Source organism: Chamaea fasciata, unplaced genomic scaffold (assembly GCF_029207755.1).
Source record: "Chamaea fasciata isolate MVZ Bird 193981 ecotype frontalis unplaced genomic scaffold, bChaFas1.0.hap1 SCAF_1, whole genome shotgun sequence".
NCBI classification, from domain to species: domain Eukaryota; kingdom Metazoa; phylum Chordata; class Aves; order Passeriformes; family Sylviidae; genus Chamaea; species Chamaea fasciata.
In genome coordinates, this window is record NW_027094086.1 from 42480712 (window position 1) to 42507525 (window position 26814).

The 26814-nt window shown below is 43.8% G+C and overlaps 2 protein-coding genes across 3 annotated transcripts in view; one reads left to right on the forward strand and one right to left on the reverse strand.

Annotated features, from left to right (window-relative positions):
• Positions 1-6824: 6824 nt before the first annotated feature.
• On the forward strand, positions 6825-8599 carry CEBPD (CCAAT enhancer binding protein delta). Its single transcript, XM_066181653.1, has one exon. It carries the CDS (start codon positions 7092-7094, stop codon positions 8124-8126), a length of 1035 nt encoding a protein of 344 aa, XP_066037750.1. The 5' UTR covers positions 6825-7091; the 3' UTR covers positions 8127-8599.
• A 1545-nt stretch (positions 8600-10144) lies between these two features.
• Positions 10145-26814, reverse strand: part of SPIDR (scaffold protein involved in DNA repair) — a 195419-nt gene continuing 178749 nt past the window's right edge. Inside the window, exons 13-20 of one of the 2 annotated variants that reach the window (XM_066181668.1) lie at positions 25678-25821; positions 25524-25583; positions 22096-22294; positions 20938-21090; positions 15425-15518; positions 13596-13710; positions 13056-13109; positions 10145-10653 (exon numbers count right to left, since the gene is read on the reverse strand). In XM_066181668.1, coding sequence (XP_066037765.1) covers positions 10519-10653; positions 13056-13109; positions 13596-13710; positions 15425-15518; positions 20938-21090; positions 22096-22294; positions 25524-25583; positions 25678-25821 — 954 coding nt within the window. In that variant the 3' untranslated portion in view covers positions 10145-10518. The remainder of the gene's footprint in view (positions 10654-13055; positions 13110-13595; positions 13711-15424; positions 15519-20937; positions 21091-22095; positions 22295-25523; positions 25584-25677; positions 25822-26814) is intronic. The other variant, XM_066181678.1, reaches the window with a different exon arrangement.

Genomic DNA, 26814 nt, shown 5'->3' on the forward strand with positions numbered 1-26814 from the left:
TTCTGGTCTCGCTGAGGGCCACGTCTGCTGCTGGCACCAGTCTCGAATCTGTCAGCTGGAGAGTAGAGAAATCTGCCTTCTGGATACAACTCCATGAAAAACTCACAATGAGGAAGATTGCTGAGGCCTAAAGAATGGGGAGGGAGCTTTTCTGTTTCACATACTTCCCAGCAACAATTACTATTTGTGACCTTTCTTCTTAATAAACATACTCAATGGTTTGTGTCAATAGTGTTACGAATCAAGAAATTCCAAACATTTTAATCACTTTATTAATTAAAAATATTGTTGGGATTTATTTTTGTAGAGGAAACATTTAAAAATAAACTTTCAGCTGTATACCTCATTTCAAAAGTTAATTTAGGGCACTTTTATCCCCAAAAGCTTCCACATTTACCCATTTATAGAGATGATAATTAGTGGACAGTAAGGTGGGTTGTTTTTTTTTAATTAAAGTTTGATACAGTCTGTTTTTATGTACACTTGAGTAAGATGTCATGGTGTTTTGTTCTTTTGATCTCTGCTAACAATTGGGACTGTGATCTTATGACTAAAACTTGGTCAGGTGAGGTACTCTGGCTTCCATGCTGTCACTCTTCAAATATAAGAAAGTTTAAAGCACAATAAAAAAAGGCAACATGAAAAGGCAGGGGACATTTAGAAATTAGGTGGCTGGGTGTACGAGGTGTTTAATGGCACTTCTGGCACATACCTCAGATAGTTATTGGGTACTTTGACCTGCACTGCAGAGGACAAAGTTTAGGTTTATACTTTAACGAGGCTCTTCTCGTAGGACTTTTGATATCCTCAGCAACAGATGTTTGTGCACAGCAGGCCTCCCTCGCTGGCCTTTGGGAAGGGGAGTTAGAGAGCAGCCTGGCCCTTCCTGGGGTAGGGGCCAGGTGGTCACTGCACAGTGCTCTCTGCTCCCTGAGGTGCATGGAGAACGGCCCTCGGGCTGGGGGTGAGGGCCTGTGAGACAGGCAAAAGTGACACGGGCTGAGAACATGTTCAGGACGATATTAAGAGTTAAAAGCTCCATTTTGGCCCTAGAATAAGTGCGATAGTGGGAAGCCTCAGCTACGTCAGCCCTTATTAGTCATGTGTTTGTCAAGCTCATGTGTCAGCTGAGGCACAAAACACGAGGCTGCTGGGTCTTCATCACAGAGACACATCTTGTGCAGAGCAAGTGGATTTCCCCTAACTTTCTTTAGGGAGCTTTCACCATGAGGCTGAACGGTCCTGGAAATAACCTCCAACACATGTAAATGGTAGCTGTCCCCAGGCCTGGCTGCTCTCAGTAAGATGCAGCAGCTAAATGGAAAGGCTGGAGCCAGCCTGAGAGGCAGCAAGGAAGGTACTGACACAATGCAAACCTCACATGGCTGGGCTGGGTGCTTTACAGGGCGGGTTTAATTGGCTCCCAAAAAAGAGTTAAGATGATGTGAAGATCACAGTCAGAGACTGCATCAGGTCTCATGATGCACAAAAAAACTTGGGAACTATTTGCAAGTACAGCAGAGTATTTCCTTCTCAGATTAAATAACCAGATGGATGGGCACTAAATCTGGAAATCCATTAGTTGTATCTGAAAAGTTATGTAAAACATTAGCATATATTCTCACTAGGTTTTTCTTAGAGTATAGAATGATATCGTGTTTAAGCTAATCCTTAACATATCCCTGCCAATCTTATAATTTCCCCCTCTAGCTAAGAATAACAGTACTGCTGAATCCAGAGGAAAACTCTGGATCTGCCGCCTACTGTCTCCTTTCCCAGCTGATAGAGAGGTTCCTGCATGCTGCTTCTTGTGCTCAAGATTTCCCCCCTTAGTGCCCACCACTGCCCCCCAGTTTAAATGTTATCTTGAGGCCTCTGTGGCTGAGAGGTGATTTGGGCACAGGAAGAAGCCTATGAGCTTTCCACCAAAACAGTGAATTAGGCTCATGTTCAGATATGGAATAAGGAATTTCCTACAGCTCTTCTGGTCTCACACTTACGGGTTTGGCCAGCTGCTTCCAAAAGTAAGCGTCTATATATAGAGACACTTCTACCCAAAATTCTTGTTTTTCAAAATCAAGGATAAGGATTTATTACCTCTGCTTTAAGACTATGTTTTCTCTGAGGCTGAGGGTCTGCCGAGTCACTTTATTAATACTGTGCCTCATTGGGAAATTACATGGGCTTTAAAAATTTCATTCTTAAGTTAAGTTGCCTGTAAGAAATGGCACCTACACAGAAAGCTCACACCCTGGCAGACACCCACAGCTCCAAATGGTGTCACTGGTCTTGTAGCCAAACTACCAAAGAGCCACACCTTATGTCAAACAAAGATGTACCCAGAATAGGGTGTTTAGAGTGGTATTTTCTTGTTGCAGAAAGGTTGGGAAGTATTTTGGGCCACAGAAATGATCAGACTGCTGAAGCATCTCTTCAGTGAAGGCAGGCTAAGAGGTTGTTCAGCCTGGGAAGAGAAGGTTCTGGGGAGACCCTATTTTGGCCTTCCAGTACTTAAAAGGAGCTTGTAGGAAAGATGGAGAGGGACTTTTTATCAAGGTCTGTAGTGACAGGACAAGGAGGAATGGTTTTAAACTGAAAGTGGTTAGGTTTATATTAGATATTAGGAGGAAATTTTTCACTGAAAGTGATGAGACACAGGAACAGAAAAGGCATGGATGCTGCATCCCTGGAAGTGCTCAAGGCCAGGTTGGATGGGGCTCTGAGCAAACTGACCCAGTGAAAGTTGTCCCTGCCCACGGCAGGAGGGTTGGACCTAGATGATCTTTAAGATCCCTTCCAACCCAAACCATTCTGATAACATGAAGGAGTGACCATAAGGAACTGGAAGAGTTTTGGTTACAGTTTCCATATTATTTACAGGGTGGAGCTTTTCTTAATCTTTTTGGTGGGATAGAAGAGGGTAACATTAACTACTTGTCCATTACACTCACAGTAAATTATACCACACAAGATTTCATTTGATTACACAGAAGATGTAGCTGTCAATTTGATCACATGAATGGAAATTCATTCAAAACCTGTATCAGGAAAAAGTTCTTGAGTATCCACCAAAGAGTGTGAGAAAACAAGGAGCACAGATTCTGAGGCATTTTGCTGCAGTAGCAGTTGGCCTTTTGGGAGCCTGGGAACCTGAATGATCTTATTCAGCAGCTCAGCAGCCACAGGTGCAGCTGGACAAACCCAGCCCGGGCTGACACCACTGGGGCTTAAATGTCTGCAGCGGGACAAAACACAGAGCTTCAATTAAATGAGCTAAAAGAAAAATTCCTTTCAATTACCATCAAGTTCTTCAGCTGCCAAGAGTAGGGACGCCACAGGCAGGATCAGTGCAATGATGTACACGTACACTATAAGTGACAAGCAAAATACTGTGACAGTGCTTCAGGACAAGGAAGAGGCACGAGCCCTGGTAGAGGTGGCACGAGCAGGCAGTGAGGGGCTGTCCAGAAGTCACTGTGCTGGCTGACAAGAGCCAACACCAACCTCAGGTAGGTACTGTCCCTCTCTAGGATAGTGCAGGCATGTTTTTTGACTCTTCCCCAGACAACTTGTGCTTCCTCATTTACGTGTCCCATTCCTTTGTCAGCCCTCTTGTGCCATTGCTGGCTTCTCGCAGGGGGGAGAAACCCAGCAAACAAGACCTCCATCTTTTTCCCCTCCTGTGAGCTTGGTCTTTACCAATGAATCTCCCAGGACCTGGTGTCCTGCTGGTGCTGCCTCAAGCCCATAATATCAAGAGCAGAGAAAGGCTCCTTATGCTCCTCAGGACCAGCACAGCCTCACCAGGCTCCTAGTCCCACTGTCCCAAAAAGTCCTGCATGCCTGGCTGGGTAGCTGAAGGTGAACATGCTGCGGCATTACTCTGTTTCCTCATGTTCCCTGAGTGGCCTGTCTTCTCTTTATGAGGAAAACCTAGTCAGAAATACAGCGTGATTTAACTGCCATCCCTGAAGGGCTCAGGGTCCTCGTGTTTCACTGAGATTCACAGCCAGCAGTCCAGAGTAAGGTAAAGTTTTGTCTTTCTTCTGCTTCTTAGAGGAAAGTTTCTTGTCCTTTCTTGCCAGGTTTAAACACTTTCCTTGATTTGGAGCATGAACCTCAAGCAAGTTTTAAAGAATTTGTTCTGAAATTCAGATGACCACCTGCTTCTTACTGTTGTTTAAAATTACTGGATCCCAGAGACAAGCTGTGGCTTGGTGGGTCAGGTACTCAGCAGGAAAGATGAGGGAAATCAAGGGCTTGTCTGTTCTTCACTGCTCATGAAATTCCATATGCAGACGGGAACAGATTCAGCTGCTGAGATGCCAGACAAACCCACCCCGGGAAACAGCACAGCATGGATGTCATCCTGCCTTCAGTGCACTGCTTTGCTAAGTGCCAGGTATCACTTTCTCAAATGCTCCTGGATGCTTCACTGCAGGTGTTGCAGCACCCCAGGGCTTCACACCCCGCATGGCATGTGGGAGAACCCCCTCAAACATCTTCCTGAAATCACACATCTTAGGCTCAGCCACAAACACAACCAACTCACCCTTCAGGGGGTGGCTCCTGCTGCTGTTTGTGGGACAGGCATTGACAGGTTCAACCACGAGTCCTGGACACACCTCCAGGTCGTGAAGACCCTGTAGGCAATGCTGCACCCTCCGTGGTGGTGGGGCTTAGATGCGACACAGATGGCTTATACTGAGGTTTACACGGCAGTTCTGTGCCTTTTACTGAGGGATTTTGAGAATGTGATTGCCAGGAGGCAAGTTGCCCAGCGGGGGTCGGGTGACCTGGCTGGGAATTGGGTGTCTTTTTTGGAGTAACACATGATGGGCATTAAATGGGCATGTTCAGGCTGGCGCAGTGGCATGCCAATGCTGGCTGACCTTTGGGGTAAGGACTTTGGTGAGCTGGATGTGTAACACAGTTCTGCAGACAAACAGTTAAAATGAGTGCTTTCCAAGACAAATCATAATTTTACGACTGCAATGGGTGAGATCTAACCCCTTCCAGCAGGGCAAGGGGACAGACAGCAGATATCAGACTGCATCTTACTTTTGAACTACCTTCCCATGCCTCATGCAGGCACTCCTCTACACTTCGTACAGAGGAAAAGGGTCCAGGAGCACCACGTTCCCTCCTGGATAGTCAAGCTAGGCCAGGGGCAGGTGGTGTGGAGTTGTGCAACATGAATAGACCCCAGAGAAGGTCTGGGGCATATAGGAGGCAAAGAACAGGATGTAAAATGGTTTGGGGGACATTATTCTTTGACAATATGGAAAAAACAAAAGCAACCATTTCTTGTGTCGCTGTCAAGTTCAGCGGTTAATGCTGGCATAGATAGAGGTTGTGTGATCAATCCTCTGATGAGAAAGGAAATCAAGTTTAAATAAACATCATACATCTGGCAGCTCTAGAGTTAAAAGCAAAGCCTCTCCAAGCGAAACTTTACCTGCCAGATGTAAAACCCCACCTGCCAGGCACTGCACGCTTACCCTGATCCCACAAGCCTTCCCACGAGGAGTTTACATCCCAAGGGAGAGCATGTACCAGTCTTGTTCCCAGCTACTTATGCTAAAATACACACCCCTGTGATAAACAGCTGCGGTCCTGCAACAGCTGCGGTGGCGGCAGATGGAGCCCTGCCCGGAGAGGGGCAGCAGGCCCGGCATGACCGGCACGTACCCGCGGTCCCCGGAAAGCCACCTCCGGGCGAGTGGCACCGCGCTCCGCGGGGCACAGCTCCGTGCCAGCGGCGTCAGCTGGGCGCTGGGCTGGAAAGTCAGCGCCTGGGGTAGTCCTGTCTTAAATATAGAAGGGTCTTCTGGAAGATAAATAAATAAGTATATATATATATATATATATATAATATATATATATATATATATTTAAAAGTACATTTAAGGGCGTTTTGTTGTGGGTTTCTTTAGTGATTCAGTCAGTGGAGCACCTGGGGGTGAAGCCAGAGGTTTAGAAATTCTTATGCAACTAGAAAACTTATCTTTTAGCTGCAAGTATTTTCAGTTTCCTGATACTTGCCGATTTGATAGTAGTAGTTTGTGGGATGCAAGGGGGCCGGGGGTCGACAACATGCATAATTACTTAACGTAAGGCTTCAAGAGGCACAACTTCACTCAGACAGCGTGAGGCAGCTAAAGATGCCCCAGAGACCCCTTTCCCACAGGAGTGTCCTGCCAGAAGAAATCCAAGTGGCCACCCTTTCCCCGGAGTGGGGGATTTACATCCTCCTCGGGTGAAGCCGCCCGTGCTCCAGCGAAGGGAGATGAGCCTCCGGAGGGCGCTCGGGTGATGCACAGAGACACGCGTGGGGCAGGCAGCATCTTCCCCGTATCGCTCCATCCCGGGCGCCGCTGGGGAAGTGCGCGGGGGGATGCAGCGTGGTGCTGGTGGCGGCGGCGGGGTAAAATCAGCTTTTTTTTTAGCCAGCTTTTCCGCTGGCCCTCGTGGAAAAAGGAAAACTAACTCCCAGCCGGGGAAATGGGGTGCCGGTACCGGCGTCGGGGCAGCGCTCCCTGGGGACTGGACGGTGCGAGGAGGGCGGCGGGCGGCCCGAAAGGCACCCGCACCGTGCCATGCCCATGGCGGGGGCACCTCGGACGGCGGCCACCCTCCGCCGGGAGGTGGCAGCTCGCTGTGCGGCGGCAGCCCTGCCTCCGCGGCCGCGCACCCCACCCGCTCCCGCCCCCGGGTCCCCGGGGGTGCCGGGAACAGTCGTTCCCCGTCATTGGGGCAGGAGGCGGGGCCCGCGCCGTATAAGAAGGGACCGAGCGGGCGTTTCACTCCCAGGTCCTGAGACGCCTTGTCCCATCCCCGCCTCCGACCGCCGCTCACGGCGTGACCCGAGCCCGGATCGGCCCCCTCGGGGAGGCGACAGCGGGGCTACAGCGGCAGAGCCGGTGTCACCGAGCAGTAGCAGAGGCAGCGGCGTGAGCAGCGGCAGCAGCGGCCCCGCTCCCACCTGCCCGTGACAGAGGCTGGAGCTGCGACCGTCGCGGAGCGGCGTTTGGTGCCCGCGCCCCGGAGCCCCCGCGCCGCGGCCGTGCGGCGCCGCGTCCCGCTCGCCCATGAGCGCCGCCGCTCTCTACAGCCTGGACTCCCCGGCATGTTATAAGAGCTGGTGCCTGGAGCCCGCCAACTTCTACGACGCCAAGGTGGGCACCGGCGGCGGGCCGGGACCCGCCTGCAAGCCCGGGGCCCGCGGCGGCTGCGGGATGAGCGGCGAGGAGGCGGGCGGCGGCCTGGGGGGCAGCGGCACCAACCTGGCGGAGCTGAGCGCCGCCGCCCCGGCCATGTACGAGGACGAGAGCGCCATCGACTTCAGCTCCTACATTGACTCCATGTCTGCCGTGCCCAACCTGGAGCTCTGCAACGACGAGCTCTTCGCCGACCTCTTCAACAGCAACCACAAGCCCGAGCGGGGCGGGGAATACGGCGAGTACTTGCCACCGGGCGGCGGCGCCGGCCGCGACCCTGCCAAGGACCTCGGCGCTGCCATGACCACCCTGCTGGGCTCCGAGCCCCGCACCGCCTCCTCCTCCTCCTCCTCCTCTTCCTCCTCCTCCTTCTCCTCCCGCGGCGCTCTGAAGCAGGAGCCGGACTGGAGCGACAGCGACCTCTCCTCCTCGCTGCTGCCCTCGCAAATCGCCACCTGCGCCCAGACCATCATGAACCTGAGCGGGCAGCCCACACCGCCCACGTCCCCCGAGCCGCCGGGCAGCAGCTCTCCCTCCAGCTGCAGCACCCGCTCGCCGGGCCCCGCCGCCGCCGCCGCCGTGCCCGGAGCGGCGCAGGGCGTCCCGCCGCCCGCCGCCGCCGCCGGGGGCAAGGAGCGGGGCGGCAAGAAGTGCGTGGACAGGTTTAGCCCCGAGTACCGGCAGCGCCGGGAGCGCAACAACATCGCCGTGCGCAAGAGCCGCGACAAGGCGAAGCGGCGCAACCAGGAGATGCAGCAGAAGCTGCTGGAGCTTTCGGCCGAGAACGAGAAGCTGCACAAGAAGATCGAGCAGCTCACCCGGGACTTGACCAGCCTCCGGCACTTCTTCAAGCAGCTGCCCAGCGCCTCCTTCCTGCAGCCCGGCTCGGGCACCGACTGCCGGTAACCGGGGGGGGAGCGGGACGGAGAGTCGGACTCCGGGAGACGGTGGATAAATACCTCAGAGGGCCGTGCCGAGCCCCGCCGGGCCGTGCTGCGGCGCCCCGGGCCGGGCCGGGCCGGGCGCGGCAGGAGGCGCGGAGCCGCGGCGGGACCTGCCGGCCCGCGGCCGCGCTCGGAATGCGGCAGCGACGTGGAGCGATGCCTGGGTCTTTCACCACGAAACTTGCGAAAAAGGGAAAAAAAGCTAAATATATTATTTTTTTTTCTCTCCCCTTAAATTATTTTTGTAATGGTAGTTTTCGTCTTTTCTACATTTTAGTCATACCGATGCAGCTATGGTACATCTGTTAAAATGATTCAAAATCCCATGTATTTTAGACAGTAGGATGGAAAAAAAAAAAAAAAGACTGAGCATGCTCAACCTTTTATATCAATTTTTACAGCATTTCTAAGAATAAAGAAAAGCATTTTAAATCATCTCTGCTCTCGTTTGCTCTGTATCGTGACAGCAGAGGGCTGGTGGCGGGGAAAAAGCTGCGCTGGCCGGGAGGGGACTGAACACGGGCGGGAAACACGGGGGCCGAGAGGGGAGGGCAAGCGAGGGGCGCTGCGTTACTTCTCAAAGCATCCAGAGAGCGATGCAGGGGTGGGAATAACCGTGAGACCCCTCGGCCGCGGTGGTAGAGAAGTCTGCTCCCCTTGGAGCCGCATCGCTGAGCCGGAGTGCTGAGTCAGGGGTTGCCGTGGCGCTGCTGGGACCGAGCAGCTGCACAGCGAGAGAGACTGCTCTGTGACCAGGACTGCCAGAAACACCTTATTCTATATTAAAAAAAAAAAAAAAGAGAGAGAGAGAAAAAAAGGCCTAGGACTGCAGGAACACCATTAAAAGAATACCACTAATTATAATTCCTGATTAAAACAAACAAACAAAAAAATTCCAAAGGGTTTCCATTCCAGATAATGCAAAGTTGCACCTACACTAACATGTTCCGGAGCTGGGACCAGCTGTAGTGAGCCCCAGAGGTGTTCATGCACCCTCAAGCTTCAGCCCACTGCAGGAGCTGGACACTTTCACTGATCCTGGCTAGTGAAAGTGAGAGTGGGCAACTGCTGCTGATCACAGAGTCAGTGGTCACAAAGACTTTCACTGATCCCTGCTAGTGACAGAGCAGCAACGCTGCTGCTCATTGCTGAGTGAGTGACCAGAACACAGAAAATCAGGCAACTCGTCTAAATTTCAATAGTGCAGTGTTAGAGCACCTTCAGCATCTGTAGGGCACTGGCAAAAAAAACCCGGCCTGACACAACAAGCACCTCCAGCTTTCTCAGAGACTCAAGTCTTAAATGGTTTTGAAGGGACAACCCCAGTCTCACATATAGACCTCTACCCAGGAATGGGCTGTCATCTCCTTTTTCCTTACAGGGTGGCAGGTAAGAGACTGAAATGCTTGGAGGAGATGGGGGGAAAGGGGAATTCAACAGCTGGGTTATTCTTTTAGTAATTGTGATATCCATAAGATTTTTCACTATTGGCCTGAGCCGCAGAAATGACCAGAGTGGCAGTTTTCTGCTGGTTAATCACATACAGGACCTGTGCAAAACCACTTGTTCCTCCTCCTGTGACCTGTAAGGGTCTTTTAAACACTGAAAGAGTAAGGGGAGGGAAACCCATGCAGTCTCTAATTCTTATATAAATTCTTGCAATACACACAGAGGAAGATTTCGGCATTTATCTGATCCGCAGTCTCCACTGTCTGGGTGAGGACAGTTGTGTGGCCTACAACACAGTTTGCTCCTTACCCATTAAAGAAACGATAATGAAACACCCGCTCTGTGGGAAGCTACAGATAACACACAACTTCTATGCTGAGAGACCAATTAGCTGTAAAACATTAACTTTATATGTGTTCAAATCTCTGTCTTTATAACAACTATTGCAAAGTGATAACTCAGAACTCAAGCACCACACAGCGTTTTGCAGCAGGTCTGGGACACGCTGATGAAGCTCAGCTTAAACCAACATTCGCTGTCCAGAGCAAGGTATTTATTTCAAAAACAACAGTAAAATATTTTCCATTGACACATAATAAATACAGTATTATTTAAAAAAAATAACAACCATTCAAAACTTCCAGAAAAAAGATGTTTTGTATTACATAACAGCAAACACGATAAGAACTGTATTCTTAGATTCTGCACTGATCAGAAAAAGAATAGTTCACCAAGTGGAACAATAAATGGATATTTTTTCAGTGTTAGCACAATGTGCTTTATAAATCACAGTTTTAATAAACTATCTGAATGCTTATCACACTTGCATTATACATTATCTGTGGCACTAGTTAACAGATAATCACATTACAAAGTCCACAGATACTGTAATAGCTGACTAGAGTTCAACTCTGTCTCGCCGCAGCTTCCAGAAGAACAATTTCTTCCAGCGCAACACAGTTGGGGTGACTGGTTACCGAGTGGACGTAGCAGTTCAATAACCCCACCTCCTTTCCCAGCACACTCTGCACCTCGTAAGTCTGCAGGAATAAAAGCATGGTGAGTAAAACAAACAGTGCTGGACGTTCTGTTCTAGGCAGCATTCAGCTGGGAAGATGCAGCACGCAAGATATTCTTCCAACAGACAATTTTTTTAAAGGACTCAAAAAATGCATTAGAACTAATGGAAAGAATGAATATATTAGCTTTTCAATAATTAGATCACACTCCTGTCTCAGCTGCTGCCCTACCAAGCTTTAAAAATGAGCTGTTTAAAAAAAAAAAAAAAAGTCACTGTGACTTTGAGCTCAGTTTTGCTGAAGCATAACATCTACACATGCTCCCTTTATCTTCTGTTCTGACACTCACAGGACTTCATGTGTGCTGGCACTGTGTACATACATACTATACACTGATTACCTGTACTAACTGATCCACTAAAGGAAAAAACACTTTGTAACCCTTCCTACTCTCCTCCCCCTCCCCCCTTTTAACTTTTTGTTGTTCATGCATTACCACCACCTGCACCAACACAGTCCCTCCTGTTTAATGATCCGACCGGCATTTCACCCACGAGTTGTGCCTGAGTGAATTTGTAGAGGCCGTGCTCTGTGTGGAGGAGAGGGATGCAAGGCTGCCATGGCTGCACTGAGAGGAGGCAGCATGTTAACACAAGAACTGGTAACACTCACAGTTGATATTTCATTTGAGAGGGTAACTCAGGTGGCAGGTTCACATCCATTTCTTTCCTTAATAGGCCTTGCCTACAGCCAGCCTCTGACTGTGCCCCTGCCTTCATCTGTGCTGAGCTTCTGTACAGGTATGTCATACCCATGGTGTTGCCTGGTCCAAGGTATAAACAATTTTTTTTCTTTTTTTTTTTTTTTTTCCTAGATTATTTTTACCCCAGACCGGTTCTGCAGTCCAGTTCACTGTGCAGCTGCACAAACAACTCCACTGGTGTAACAGAAGGGCTGCCACAAGGTGAGGAACAAGTGGCCAGGGCCAGTGACAGCTAAAACCAACCTCCCTGCCAAAAGAATTGATTACAAAGCTACACCCTTAGAAACTTTAGTGGCACTGGCAAAAAAAGTACCCCCTCAAGTGGTATTTCTTGTGGCTAATCTTTATCCCTGTGTTTCGGCCAGGGAAGAAAAAAAATCTGAGTTGCCAGACTTTTAAATACTGGCATTATACACACTGAAACATGAAAAAGAACTTGTTTGAATTCTAACAACTTGAAAAAGAACTATGTTTTGCCAGTCTGTAACCAAACCAGACACATCCTGTAAAACTCAGCAAGACTTAACTGCTATTAAAGGAGCAAACATGTTTTGGAAATTTCTTGTATCTCTTTGCTTAAATGAAATATACAACCTCCTCTAGCATAAGAAAAATAATTCATTCTTTCAGAGTAACTTTTCACTATAAACATTACCCACAGATCCCACTAAAAGCATGGAGCATGTAATTGGAAAATGCTGGAAACCTTGTAAGACAGGGAAAGCAAACTGACCCCAGTACATATCACCTAACTGAAGATATTTAACTGGGATGATTAAACAAGACAACAAACTGACCTTTGCTCCCGTTCACGTGCAAGGGAGAGGGAAAATCTTGGAATCCTAATTGGACTTAATGACTTTCTGAAGGCTGCCAACCATCCAGCAGCCAATGCTAGTCAGGCACCTACCCAGGTGCCTCCCTCACCCATGATAAATCTGGGTCACTGTGCCGAGTGTCAGGGTTCTTCTGATATCTCAGATTAAAGGAATAACTACTTCACGATTACATAAACTGTACTTTAGCCCATGGATCCCCATGGCTCATGCGTGCTTCATTCATACAATTATAAAGTAGTATCTGCATGCATTTGCAAATTCTTCTACTATTTCCACCTGCCAGTGCTTTCAGTGTTGTGCTGTTACGAAGTGGTTGTGGTCTGTAGGATTTACAAGACCAGACCCAAAAGGTGGGATGCTTGGAGGGTATCTTTGCTGTCTTTGAATCCTCAGCCAGAGAACAGAGTCAAGTCCCGCACTGCTTGTGGCAGCTCTGCATGCTGTTTGCAGGTAGCTCTGCAGATGCACAGCTGAGCTGAAGGTACACAGCCCATCTGCAGCATCCCCCTTCTAAAATGGAGGGTGTGAGTCTGATGAGATGGCAGGGCATCAGCAGCTGGAAGGTGGGACTGCCAAAGGGCACAGCCCACTCAAATCACAGCCTGGACATGGGAAAAAAATCATTTCACTTGCAGTGAAATCTCTCACCACTCTTAGTGTAGTTCTGAAGTGAACTGCCTGGAAAGTCAAAATCTCCATCACTGGAGATTTTCAAGACCCTGCCACCACAAGTCATGGCTGACCTGCTAACACATTGGTACTCTGCCTTTCCATTAAGTTCTGCAGTTCAACTTTCTTTGGTCAGCATTCATTATACCTACCCCATCCTCACTGGCGGAGGACATCAGGAGAGAAGAGATTGTCCTTTGCAACAGCTGGAATGAGAAAATTCACAGGTTTTGTCCATGACAAAAATCTTAAGTGTGCAAAGATGTTCTGTTTGCAGTCACATAGAACAAAAATTTATCATTTTAATATCAAACAGTTTTGTTTCTCTGGCCAAGAAAGCAGAGAAGAGGTGACACAAAAGATGTTCAGAATGGAAGTCTAAAAATACACATTCCTTTTAGACTGTAGACTGAGGTTTCCAAAGGCCCAACCTAACAAATCCCTTCATCTGGGCCATAGAACAGTTTGCAAACCTCAGGGTGAAATCAATGACTGCATTATTTGAGCAAGATCTGGGAACTGGGTTCTTAGCCCAATGAAACACAAGTTTAGTATTAGATCAAATTATGGGATAGTCTTATGTAATTTGTCTTCTGACAGAACTGTTCATAGAAGTGTGGCTTAGAATACCTATGTGTCTACACATCTAGTCACACTGCACCCCATACACCCACACTTATTTCATGCCATACCTTTACTTTTACTGTACTTTGAGATCGGGATGGACAACTCAAGAAGACTTCCAGCTGCATTTTCAAAACTGGTGTTGTGACAACTTCAGAGCACTGGTTGCAATATAGCAATTCTCTGAAACACACAAAATAATGATGAAAAAACACAGAGAAATGAACAAGCTATCAGTCATAAATCAAAAGAAATAAAACCCCAATTAACGTATTCTCTAAAATACTTTGCTGGTTGACTTTTAGTAGCAAAGCCCTGGTAAAGATTCAGTTGATGATGGCAAATAGAACTCTTCTGTTGGCAGTAACTCTATTGGAGGTCCTAAACTCTTCTGGCAAAAGGATCTTCCTTTTATAATCTCTGGCAGCATGGAGAGAGGTTGCTATTTATAGTCACCCCACTTAAGCAAATATTAATCTCACAACCTCCTAAAAGTTACGGCAAAAGAAAATTTGTAGTATAGATTTGGCTGAAGTGAATTATTGACTTAGGCCCTCATTCAGCAAACGTTCAATGTTTTCAGTGCACACTTAAGTCATGCACAAAATTAACCTCAGCTATAAGTCCTTGTTGGAAGCACTTCTTAAACAAATATTGATACTTCATTTGTTCTCCAAATGAAGCAAAAGTGTCCTTCACAGGTGAGATACTTTTTTAATTGGACTACACTACTATGTGCACATGGACACATCCTTATTTTTTGCATGACAGTATAATACAGGACATCTGGTTTTGATTTTCAGCCTTTTTTTTGTACAACAAAGCATAAAGCGCAAATCTTCTCATCTTTAGGAATATTTTATCTATTTCAGTGAAATCAACCCAATTTCTCCTTATGCTTTTTGTAAGCTTTTTCAGTAGAAATAACTCCTTCCTTCCTTCCTTCCTTCCTTCCTTCCTTCCTTCCTTCCTTCCTTCCTTCCTTCCTTCCTTCCTTCCTTCCTTCCTTCCTTCCTTCCTTCCTTCCTTCCTTCCTTCCTTCCTTCCTTCCTTCCTTCCTTCCTTCCTTCCTTCCTTCCTTCCTTCCTTCCTTCCTTCCTTCCTTCCTTCCTTCCTTCCTTCCTTCCTTCCTTCCTTCCTTCCTTCCTTCCTTCCCTTACTTCTTGCCTTCCTGCCTGACTTCATTCCACACTCTGACTGCTTTTATCCCTTGGGCTTTTATTCCACCAGGTATCTCACACTCTGCAAGCACAAGCTGGCTAGGCAGCTGCAGTGGAGGCTTTCCAAAATTATGTCAGTATGACACAGGTTCAGCATTTCAGGTGGCAACAGGTCCTGTAGGATCAATCTTCACATTCAGGACAGACATACTGCCAGAATTATTCAACATCCTTTTTAGAAAGGTGACTAACTTAATAGGTCTGAAATGCAACTCTTTCATACTTAGATAAATTGTAGCAGAGATCATAGTCCAGTACAAAAATGAGGTGAATTTGAGATACACAGATTAACAAGGCAAGACACACAAACACATGTACCTACTTCTAAAAGAACTTAAAATCAGACCTGTGGTTTTTGGGCATATTTATTAAAAGAAATTTTATAATGCCGTGGGGTGTGAAACCTTTATAAGCAAGACTGGTTTAAAAAATAGTAATAACTGCAAATAATAGTAAAAACTGCAAAATCAAATCATTTCATATCTACTTGTATCTTTCTTAATATATTAATGTAACCTTGCAGGTATTATCAGTTCATCAGCAATAAAAATACTACGTCTTAGCTCTAGGAAGGAGCAAAGTGCAGCCTGTGCCTGCAGGAATCATTGCATCACCTGCTGCTGTTATGGCTACATCTACAAAACACCTGGAGTGCTCTGGAGCATGCTGACTCTCACCTGTCCTGGGGACACAGTTCCAACTTTCCATTGCCACATCTGTTGCATGTAGGCCAGGAGAAAGCAGTGCTCTCATTAACTCCAACAACAGTACCTGCAGAACATGGAATTCTTACAAAATGCTAATGTTAAGCCAGCAAACACAGTCACTCTTGGCTTCACAGCAGGTTTGAGCCTCCTTGACCCACAGCTTAAGGCTTGCCAGAGCAAGAATCAGCTCTTCCAACAGTCTCATTCCCTTTCTCCTTTGTCCCTCCAACAAGGGACGAAAGTACAGCAGAGTGTTGCAGTCTAACAATACCAGAAAGTAGATAATTGACAATTAACTTTCCAAACAGGCTCGGTTCTTTTGGTTTGGATTTTACTGCTTTTCTGATTTGTTTTTGCTTGTTTGCTTTCCTTCTGGTCCTCTGATGTTTTCTTGGCAATAAACAGCTATAAAAATCATCAGATCGAATAGCCTGATATTGATATTTAGAAAATACAAACCAATAAGAAGCCCCAATCCCTTCTGAAAACAACAATGTAGATTAAATTCCACTAACAATGGAGTTATTCTTAATTTATACAGATTTAACAGAGATTAGATCTGGCTGACAGTCTTAAGTGTGTGCGTAAGAAGGGAATGCCAAAGATATTTTGGACTAATAAAAAGGCCCTCGCTAGTTTTGGCAAGAAAAAATATATTCAGTATTTTATGAGAAGCCAATAAAGAGTATATTATATTTTATGGTAACAATATGCTGAAATTATGAGCATTATTTATAGAGAAAAACCTTCACCTGTAAGAATGAGATTACACTCACTAGTGAGAATAAAACCTCACTAGCACAACAGAACTACAGACTTTAAAATCCAGCCTCTGTTGAGCAGCAATCTCACAGTTCTGTACCACTTTCAAGAGAAGAAAACCTTGAAGACTATGGAGCATTACAGTGTCTGGACTGTAAGATGTGGTGTTAATCCCTTGCTTTTCTGGTTCTCCTGGGACAAGGAGGGAGCTACACCTCAACAACAAAACACTAATTTTCTTTGGGAGTTCAAAGGACAGCAAGTCTGAAGATCTGTAAAGTTGCTTCTCAAATACAACATTTATGACCAAATTTCCATGTGTACAATGAAACATCAGGCATTTCTCTGACAGAATAAGATATTCTACTCAACCACTTGGACTCTTAGAGGAATAATTTTGATTCTTCAGTGTTCATGATAAACTGGAGTTTACATGGGTATGTTTCTCTTTGAATGATGTGAATGCTAAATGGAGTTAAACCCACTTGGTGGCCAGTCACCAGTGGAGTTCCCTAAGGCTCAGTATTGGGGCCAGTCCTGTTTAATATTTTAACCAATAATCTGGATCAAGTCCACCCTCCATGACTTTGCAGATGACAGCAAGTTGGGTGGGAGTGTTGATCTGCTGGAAGGCAGGAAGGCCCTGCAGAGGGATCTGGACAGGCTGGATCAATGGGCTGAGGCCAGTGGTGTGAGGTTCAACAAGGCCAGGTGCCAGGTCCTGCACTTTGGTCACAGCAACTCCAGCCACAGGCTGGGAGAAGAGTGACTGGAAGGCGACCCAGTGGAAGAGGAGCTGGGGGTGTTGGTCAACAGCCAACTGGACATGAGCCAGTTGTGCCCAGGTGGCCAAGAAGGCCAGTGGCATCCTGGCCTGCATCAGCAATAGTGTGGCCAGCAGGACTAAGGAAGGGACCATTACTCTGTACTCAGCACTGGTGAGGCTGCACCTCGAGCCCATTTCTGGGCCCCACACTCCAAGAAAGACATAGAGGTTCTGGAGAGGGCACAGAGAAGGGCAATAGAGCTGACGAGGGGGAGCTGGGGTTCTTTAGCCTGGAAAAAAGGAGGCTCAGGGGGAACCTTCTTGCTCTCTACAACTGCCTGAAAGGAGTTTGTAACCAGGCAGGGGTTGACCTCTTCTCCTAGGTAACAAGTGACAGCATGAGAGGAAATGGCCTAAAGTTATGCCAAGAGAGGTTTAGATTGGATATTAGGAAGACTTTCTTCACTGGAAGGGTGGTCAAGCATTTGAACAGCAGCTAGGAAACTGGTGGAGTCCCCAGTCCTGGAGGTATTTAAAAGACATGCAGATGTGGCACTTGGGGACATGGTTTAGTGGTGGACTTGGCGGTGCTGGGTTAATGGTTTGACTCGATGATCTTAAAGATCCCTTTGAACCTAAATGATTCTATGATTCAGTGATTTTATGATTCTTGTTCATCAAAAGCTACCAATTAGTTTGCTGAGTATGTTTCCTTCATCATTAAAATATCATTTTAAAACCAAACCAAATCTCCTTTCTCTCTAAGCCTTTTCACTTTCTCCCAGTTGTGAAACATATTCCAACTGCAAGATGCCAGTGCAAGTACATTTGAAGAAAATCAATCAGGATCATTCTGATGTGATTATGTCTAGTGGAGAAGATTATTTTGATGATAATGTAGAGTTCCCTTGAGAAAACCACCAGACATCACTGAAGTCAGACCAACTCAAAGCAGCAACAGGTGTAGTAATCTAGTGACAGTCTTGTGCACCCTATATGCAAAGTGATTTCTCATGTTTAGGATGCTTAACTGCTGCACATCTTTTTCAAGACTCTAGATTTTGCTTGACATACACAGACCTTTTGGATATTTTCCCAAGATCCTTCTTTTAAATGAAAATGCTCATAGCCAAAATATGATTTTTACCTCTAGTCTATTTTGAAGGGTTGTGGCTGGCACCATTAAGAAGAAATCGACAATAGGACAACACCTGGAAAAGCAGGTCTGCCATGTGGAATGCCAAGGAACACTTTGGTTGAAACAATTAAAACATGGAGGTGTTGGTTTGGATTTTTTTTCCTCCAATCAGTTATCCTGATTAATGGGACAGGAAAGGCAAAAATTCAATCAAAAAAGGAAATCTAGGTAAACTGACTGACCCCATTTTAGTCCCACTATTAAGTGGAAAACTGAAACCACCCCCCCACGCCTGAGTAAAGGCTTAAATATGAAAATATTCAACGTCAAAATTCAGTCACTGTTGGTGAGTCATATACTAGGCAAACAGCATTAATCAAGTAATATTCCCACATATCATATGTGGTATAGACTAAGTAGAATTTGCTCAAAGCATGATTAATAGGAAAAAGAGTTCTGTGCTGTATGAACAGTTCTGCCAACATTTAAGTCATCCTGACTGCTACCATACAGCAAAAAGAGGTTAGAAATTATCTTGCAATGCATAGTGATAAGGAAATAAACCTATTAACCCTAGGATCTCAGGTGAAACCCACAGATTCATCTTGCAATGAAAAATAAACTTTTCACTAGAAAGCAACCACAGGGTTTCACTCATCTGTTGAAGAGCAACACACTCCATTATCCCAGAGTCGGTATGACTGGACCTCCCTGAAACAAGGATTTCTGACAAACTCATTGCATCTGCTTGGACTGGAACATTTTCTATTTTGATGGGGAAAAAACCTCTGAAGAACATCCAGTCCAGGGTTGTAACAAGTTGCTCAGGGCCCAGCTTTATGTGGAAGCTTGGACTGGCTCAGATGTTCCTTCCAAAGGGGAAGGAAGGCACACTCCTTCAAGAAGAGGTAGAGAAAGCCTTTGCAGCCTCCTTGCTAGGTGGGAGGCTGCCAGTGTGCAGCACACATAGGTGACCAAAAGTACAAGAAATGAGAGGATGCACAAAGAAAAAGAATGAATGAGGTAATAACTTCTTCTCATTGAAAGCCAGACTAAAAACTCTCTGACACAGGAGATCAGAGACAGTGACTGAATTTTAGAGATACATCTCCCTCCACGCGTTACTCCACCAAAAGTATATTCTCCCACCAACAAAGCAGGGTCAATGCCATTAGTTTCATTAGTTCAGCAGAAAGGTGTAGGCACTAACTAACTGAAACCCAAAACAGTGAATATGTCTCTTGAATGCTATTAAATGATTTCAGTACACACAAAAGTGAGAGCTTTCATCTATATATTGCAGCAGCATAAGTTTAAAGGAGGTATTTTATATTCTATGTTGGTATTCAGGTGTGGGAACATACTGATAACAGCTACCCTGCACAAATTCCAGATTAAACAAGACAAGGTTGTAGGATTAATTTCTCCTTTTGTCATTCTTCTATCTGTAACACAGGACAAGCAAAGCATGACATCTCCCATATGCATAAAGTAAGTACTTGTTTACACAACAGATCACAAAAGGTGTACTTTTTTTGCTCTGCTGGAAAAAGAAAGGACAGAGAGATGTTTCCTTTATCCTACTGTGAACACTGTCAACAAGAAAAAAGAAGACTGGCACTTCTCATAATCATAAAATTAACAGCAGAGAATTCTTAATAATTCTTGACAAGTCTTAATATAACTACCGGAGAAGTTAAAAAAAAAATCAAAAAGCATTTCACATCCAGTGACATTAGTATCTTTCAGGCAGCTGTATCAATGCAACATGTACATAACAACCAAGGCTTTGAGTGAAGTGCCTCTAGTTGTGCTTGGTTTTCATTATGCACTGTTCAACATTTGTCACTGCAAGGTGCTCAGTAATTAATCACAGAGGCATTGCTAAGTTGTGGCTCTACCATAGCAGCAGGTATGTTTAGTAAAGGCTTTGCTTGGTTTCAAACTGTCTTCTCAGTCTATCATATTTATAGCTGAAGAATTAATTTGAAAACCATTATTTGTTGTAAATTTAAAATTAATTTTAAATGCTCCAGTGAATACTTGAAGGTGCAAATGCAAACGTGCATCAAGAACTTTCTACAAGGGCTACTGGAACAATACAAGTTAAATTAAGGAAGGAAATAGCCTTGAAGAGTTGATGGGCTTCTAAGGACTTTTTCTCATACGCACTGTACAACTGGGAGGTTTAAGAAGTTGTTTGGACAAAGCATTTGGAAAATACACAGTAGAGGATGTTTCTGCATGATTTGGAAACACTAGAAAATCTGTAGTAAGAAATGTTTCTGCATGGTTAGTGGTAAGACCAAGATATTAGACAAAGCTATCATCCAAAGTGGTTGGTGAGCAAATACTGGCCACATTATGCTAAATTACTATGGTAAAATAATAAATTGTTCTACTGCAGCAAAGCTCCAGGGAAATCAGCCACTAACCCCTACCATTCAAGATCTGGGTAACATATCTTACCCATCTGCCTAAAAAATATTGGTATAACCCATTATTGCCAACATCAACAAGGCTGGTGTGAACAGAAGGCTCCTTAAAGAAGACAGTGAAGGAAGGAATATAATGAAACAGATTGTGCATTAAACATTTATTCTGGTGTATGAGTGAGTGGGAGCAGAGCTTGGCCAGCAAAAGGCAAACAGAGCCCACAAATAAGCATAAAATCTTAAATATCCTAATGACCCACAGCAATGCCATGCTTTTTTTATCCCTCCACACTGTTTGTGCAAGAAATCAATATAAAGACACAAAAGATTAAAGTGAGCACAAATAATTAACCGCATTCATTTCAGGCAAGGCCATACAAACCTCTGAGAGCACAAACGGAGCTGGCCTGTGTTGTAGAATCCAGCTCATCGAGTCTGACAGGGCCAGTCAGCTCACTGAGGTCAGCACCGGCAGCCGAGCACAAAAGAGGCTTTTGTAACAAGAGAACAGTACGTTCAACACAAATAATCCTACCTGCCAAAAAAGACATTTCAACTCAGTACAGTAACGAGGAAAAAGGTGACCACGTTAATTGTCACGGCCAATAAAGACAACAATCTCTGCCAGCTACCAAACAGATGAATAGACTCCATCAGGTTTTCTCAATGACAAAATATTTTGCTTTCAGTGATACATGCACCACGCTTCTTGTTACACTTCGCAACTCCCGAGGAGAAGAAGAAATTCGAATTTGAAGAAGAAGAAATTTAAAAATTTGAACATGCCAGAAGAGAGTCTGATGCCACCCAGACTGCATTGCATCTTGCTCTCTTGGTAATAATAAGCTTGGGCAACCCCTCAGGTGGTCCTACTTTGCTTCAGAGATTACAGAGAGTAGATGCATGCAATGCTTTAATCTCCAGAGCAGAGATTTTTGCTTCAGGACACACAGCCTTTTGAACAGCTTTGTACTTCTAGTTCACTTACATTCTGGAACTGACTGAAGGTGCGAGATGTGAACTAGCCCTGCAGCCACCATACACAATCAAACTTGAACACAAAAAAGGAGTGACTAAAAATGAAAGTAAAGTGAACAACCACCATAATTTCATAATCTGTATGGGAGTGAAGGCTCACAGCTAAGATGGTTTAGGAGAGCTTGTAATATTTCTCTATCTGAGGACATGCAAATTCCTTAATATTTTTGAGCCTTCTGCTTTTGAGCTCACAAATTTGATTGACAATGGTCATCAGATTCAACAGTCATCAGAGAAGACTGACAGTAATACTGCTGAACCTACAACAAAATCACTGAATTTCTCCTTCACTTTCCAGATCAAGCAAAAAATACAGAAAAAGAAGCCTTACAAGAAAGCTGAAATTACAATCCCTTTCAAATTTCTGATCCCAAACTTTCAAAATCTCATCTTCATCTGATAATGAAAGTGACCTCTCTGGAGGTCACATGTTGTGGTGTCAGAGATAAGGGTGCTGTTTCTGTGGGACTCCAACTGCTTCCAAACCACGTGCAAAGCTTACCATTTCCCCACAGAGCATCCTTGAAGAAGACAAGTCGAGAGCCAGCACTGAGGGCTTCTATGATTTCCATGCTGAGAACACACGACGCAGTGACTGACACAGCAACAACTTTTGGAATCCCATGAACCGCATTTTGCAGTGTGGAGTCAGTCACAAACAACAACATTTCTCTTTGATCTACAGGAACACTGTGTTTCGACTGTGATTAGGGAAAAAAATAAAGACACAAATTTGGAATGCAATTGTTAATTTTTTTTAGTAGAAGGAAAGACTAAACATCTTCATATTTAAATAACTCATAAAACTGACAGAAATTATTACAGTTAGGGCTTGTACAGGATAATGAATCAAAGGTTTACTAGAATTTTTTGGTATTCCTTACTTCAGACACAAACCTTAAAATCTCTACCTTAAATTCTTAAATTCTGCTTTAAATTTCTGAGCTTGACTCTCTGGACTCTTGGCTTTACCCCAGACAACCATCATGCTTTATCATAATTTTCTTGGACTGTACATGGGATTTGAAAAAATATTTTCTAAAAAAAATATGTATTATGTATTTATACTATATATACGGCATACATAAAAAGATAATTGGATGGTTTTATTAAGACTTACATAATTTTTGTCTTTAAAAAAAAAGAGGAAAGAGCATTTCTACCACTAATATTACTCCCTCGTGGGCACATTTTCTAGGTACTGTTATCAGATTCCCAAGCATAACCAAGTTGCAAAGTGGAGTTTTTTTCTTTCAGTTGAACAAATAGCCCTAAATATTCCAATGATGCATAAAGTTAAGGAAGTAGATAACTCCTAAGTAAGAGACAGATGAATCTGAAATGACAGTGTACGTTTTCTGCCCCAGACAGGTACAAAAATATCATATCAAAGAGGTTTTCATATTTACCAGTGCAAGGAACTTGCGAATTTTCAGATTCTGATATTTTAAAATATCTAAGATAAAATAACCGTATTAATTTAAAATGCGTTTGTTACTCTTTTAAATTAGTCAGCTGATCAAAAATGCTTAAAACATTTAACTGAAAATTAAATACTGTAATGCCTGGAAAGACATGTAGCACTTTATTCTCAGAGCTGCTTGTCTGTAGCAGAAGCTAATGCAACAAAACCCCCAGTATTCTGTCTTTGGTTGAATTCTAACTATGAAACCATCATCCACACTAAACCCGGCTTTCTGTTCATGCTTCCACTCTTAGAGCAAATGAGGTAATTGTAAATAGTGACTGGAAAAATTCACAGTTCAGATATGACAGTTATGCCTTAATACAGCATATGCTGCCTATTGCACTGATGTTGTTGTTTTGCCTAGTAACTACATACATTTGGGCACCTCCTCTGCATAGATAACATTAGGTCAGCTTCAAAGAAAGAATTTTTACATCTATCCCTTGAGATTTACTAACACATTAAAAACTGTCTTTCAGGAAGATCATCCAAAAAGTAAATAATAATAACAGCAAAAATCACAAGTTGGTATAAAATCATCATCTTGCTATGTGTGACAATTTGTTCTGAACAGGGAGGACACAACAAGTAGCAGCAGGATTGAGTTATAAGGAAGGACAGCTCCTTAACCACAGATGGAATATATTTCCTCATATTCCTTCTGAACCACAGTTCGGATTCTGACGAATAAAAAAAGCATATTTCCATTCCTCCTTCACACAAATTAAGTCATATTAATTTAAGTACTTAATACTGTAGCTACAGAGAATAAATACTATTTTTTAAGGTACGTCTGAATCAGCCCACATAGCAGATTATTTAACAATAAATCTGAAAAACAAACCAAGCTATTGTCCCTTCCTCACTTATTACAACTTGGTGATTTTGCCTGTGAAGGCAACATCCTCTTGGCAAAGGCAGCTACAGGGAACAAGCTGCTGTTTGTGATCTTCTGGAAGGACTAAGCAAGTGATACACTAGCAGCAGGTAAATACCTTTACATTCCTAGAGCAGTTATCCAGACAGTTAAACATAAGAAGAATATCTTCTATTTCTTTTCTATCGTTACTTCCAAAAAATTATGAGCATTCATGTTGTTCACTTATAAAAATTTAGTGCTTACAGTTCAGCAAGTGAATAGCCATTAAAAAAACAACCAATAAACCTCCTGAGAGCAAGAAAAAAAAAATACACCTTTCTTTTTCGCTACTCAATATTCCATTCTTCAAAATCACATCTGTTCCCGCATGCTTCATCTTTCCTCTAATTCAGTGATGAAGTGCTTTTACACAAGAATACTGATAACCTACATCAGAATTTTAGACGTAGACATGCCTGAATTCAAAAATGTTTGGCTAGGATGCCCCTAGTCTGCAATTTTATTTCATTTTTCACTGGAAAAGGTTTCTCGGAAATAGGAATTTATGCATGTATGTGACCATCTTTCTGCTGGCACACTAAAGATCCCATCCAGCTAGCCCTAATTCCATGCTTGCAAATGCTCTGCTACATTCTCAGCATGGAGAAAACATAAGAGATACCCCTCATCTCAATAGTTAAAAGTACTCCCTGCCTAAAAATTAAATCATAATTCATTGGCTTTTGAAGCAAAAGAGCAAGACCTAAATTAAATTTATGTCTCAGACTTGTGGGAAGCATCTCCAGCTATTTTGCTAGCCATTCTGGAATTTCTTTGTCTTTGGTTCATATGCTTTGATTCACACTTTGTTTCTTGTGGAGCTGATGGACAATTGCAAATTATTCTCCGCTAGAATTCAGTGCTGGCTGTATTGAGGATCCAGTCGCCAGGAAAAAATAAATAAATCAGCAACAAAAAAATTCTTTTAACTACTAAGGGAGCTAGCAACATTTTGAAAGAACATCGTAGCATCATTCAGAAACAAATAAAACATAATTGCAAGCTTTCCGGCACAGTATGGATGGCAGATGTATTTACCTAGGAGTTCTTCCCTTTTACTACTTACTGGACCATAAAAGCCAAATTTGCCTGAGGGGCTTCTATGGAAGTCAATGAAAATCACCCACACACTTGCATGAAAAGAGCAAAACTGTGTTTTTATATAATCATCATCTGTTCCACTCTATTCCCCAACACCCAGCCACACTGGGAGCTTCTTGCTACGTTCCTAAGGATAGCACTCAGCTATAAATCGAGCCTCAACTAACTTCCTGCGAGCTCCCTCTCCAGAGTTCAGCATTATCTCTGGTTAGATAGCAATTTATTTATTCAAGAATAATTAGCTTTCTAGACTGAATGGCATTGAAACTGGTGATGCAGTTTGTTTTACCTTTCAGAAGCATTTTAGACATGGTGATAATTCTGCCCATACAATTCTTGAAGATAATCCTGGCATTAGGGTTATCTCTAAACAAAATGAATCTTCTTCATATAAACATTATGCTGATTTTACGTTGAATTCATTGCTAAATAAAAAGATTACCTGCAGCCTTCGATAGAGCACTTGGGCCCAGAAGCTACACCGCTCGTTACGACCATCTATCTAAAAATAGTGCAAAAATAGGGAATGGGACAACTGTTACACCAGAAATCCAGCGGCAAAAAGTATTTGTTATCTGATTTGTAAAGCAGATTACCCGAAGAATTTCCTTTAGACCATGAAGAGCTGGTGGCTGGTACAAATTAGAAATCCGTTCTTCCTCATCCACTTCCACATGCATTTCACCAGACTGAACAGTAAGAATGTAACAGAAGCTGGGAGGAGGAAGATTAGTTGTCATCTATTAAAAAATAAGAAAAAGAAATGTGACCATAAAAAAGGCACTTTAATTACCCAGTCAAGTTTTACAGTAATAGGCAAAATGAACAAAATAACTTACATTTTAAGATGGATGGGGAAACAAAATTATATGGTTAATAACAAGGCCTCTGATGTAGAAATTGAGTTAATAAGACAGTCACAAGTTATAAGTGAAATCAGCTTGTGTGTATCATTCTTTCCATAATCTAACATTGATCCTCATCACAAAAAGAACTCATAACTTGGCATACTTGGCAAACACAGTGACTATTTCAAGGTGGTTTTTGTTGTTTTACATATTTTTATTATGTGGTAGGAGTGCGTCAATTAGTCTTTTTAAAAAAATTTTTTTTAAACATCCATAGCTTTTCTGAGATTTGGGGACTTTTGCATGTGGGTGGGTTTCTGTGATAGTAAACAGCTGCCGAACTTTTAAAGCTGCCAAATTAAATCCAGGACAGCACAAGGAGATAATGAAGAACAGGAATGCAAGAGCTGCAAGAACTGCTCTCTTTGTGGTATGCCAGATTTTTCTTTTCCCCTTAAAAAGTACCATGACGTAACAACTTTATCTATCACCACTTAGAGAGGTCCCAAGCTGGAAAGACTTCTCAGAAAAGACAAGACAATGCTAGAAGATAATTTTTGTTGCAAATATGGTAAAATTCTCATTTAGCAATGTTTGTTGTTAATAAAACATTTAATGTAATAGAAGAAATATAAATATATTAAAGACAGTTGTCCACCCATTAAAAAGAATCTGCTTAAAGAAAAACAAAAGCAAAGGAAGTTGATACCCCAACTCTGTTTGCCTCCGACAGCATTAAAGAAAGTATTTGAATGTACACACGGCTGAAAAGAAATCCATTCCACAGATCACTTCCCAACAACACTATCCTCGTGCTGGCAATATTATTTATGTACCCATGTAAAAAACTGCTCCCATAAAACTGTGCACAAACCCATACTGTTT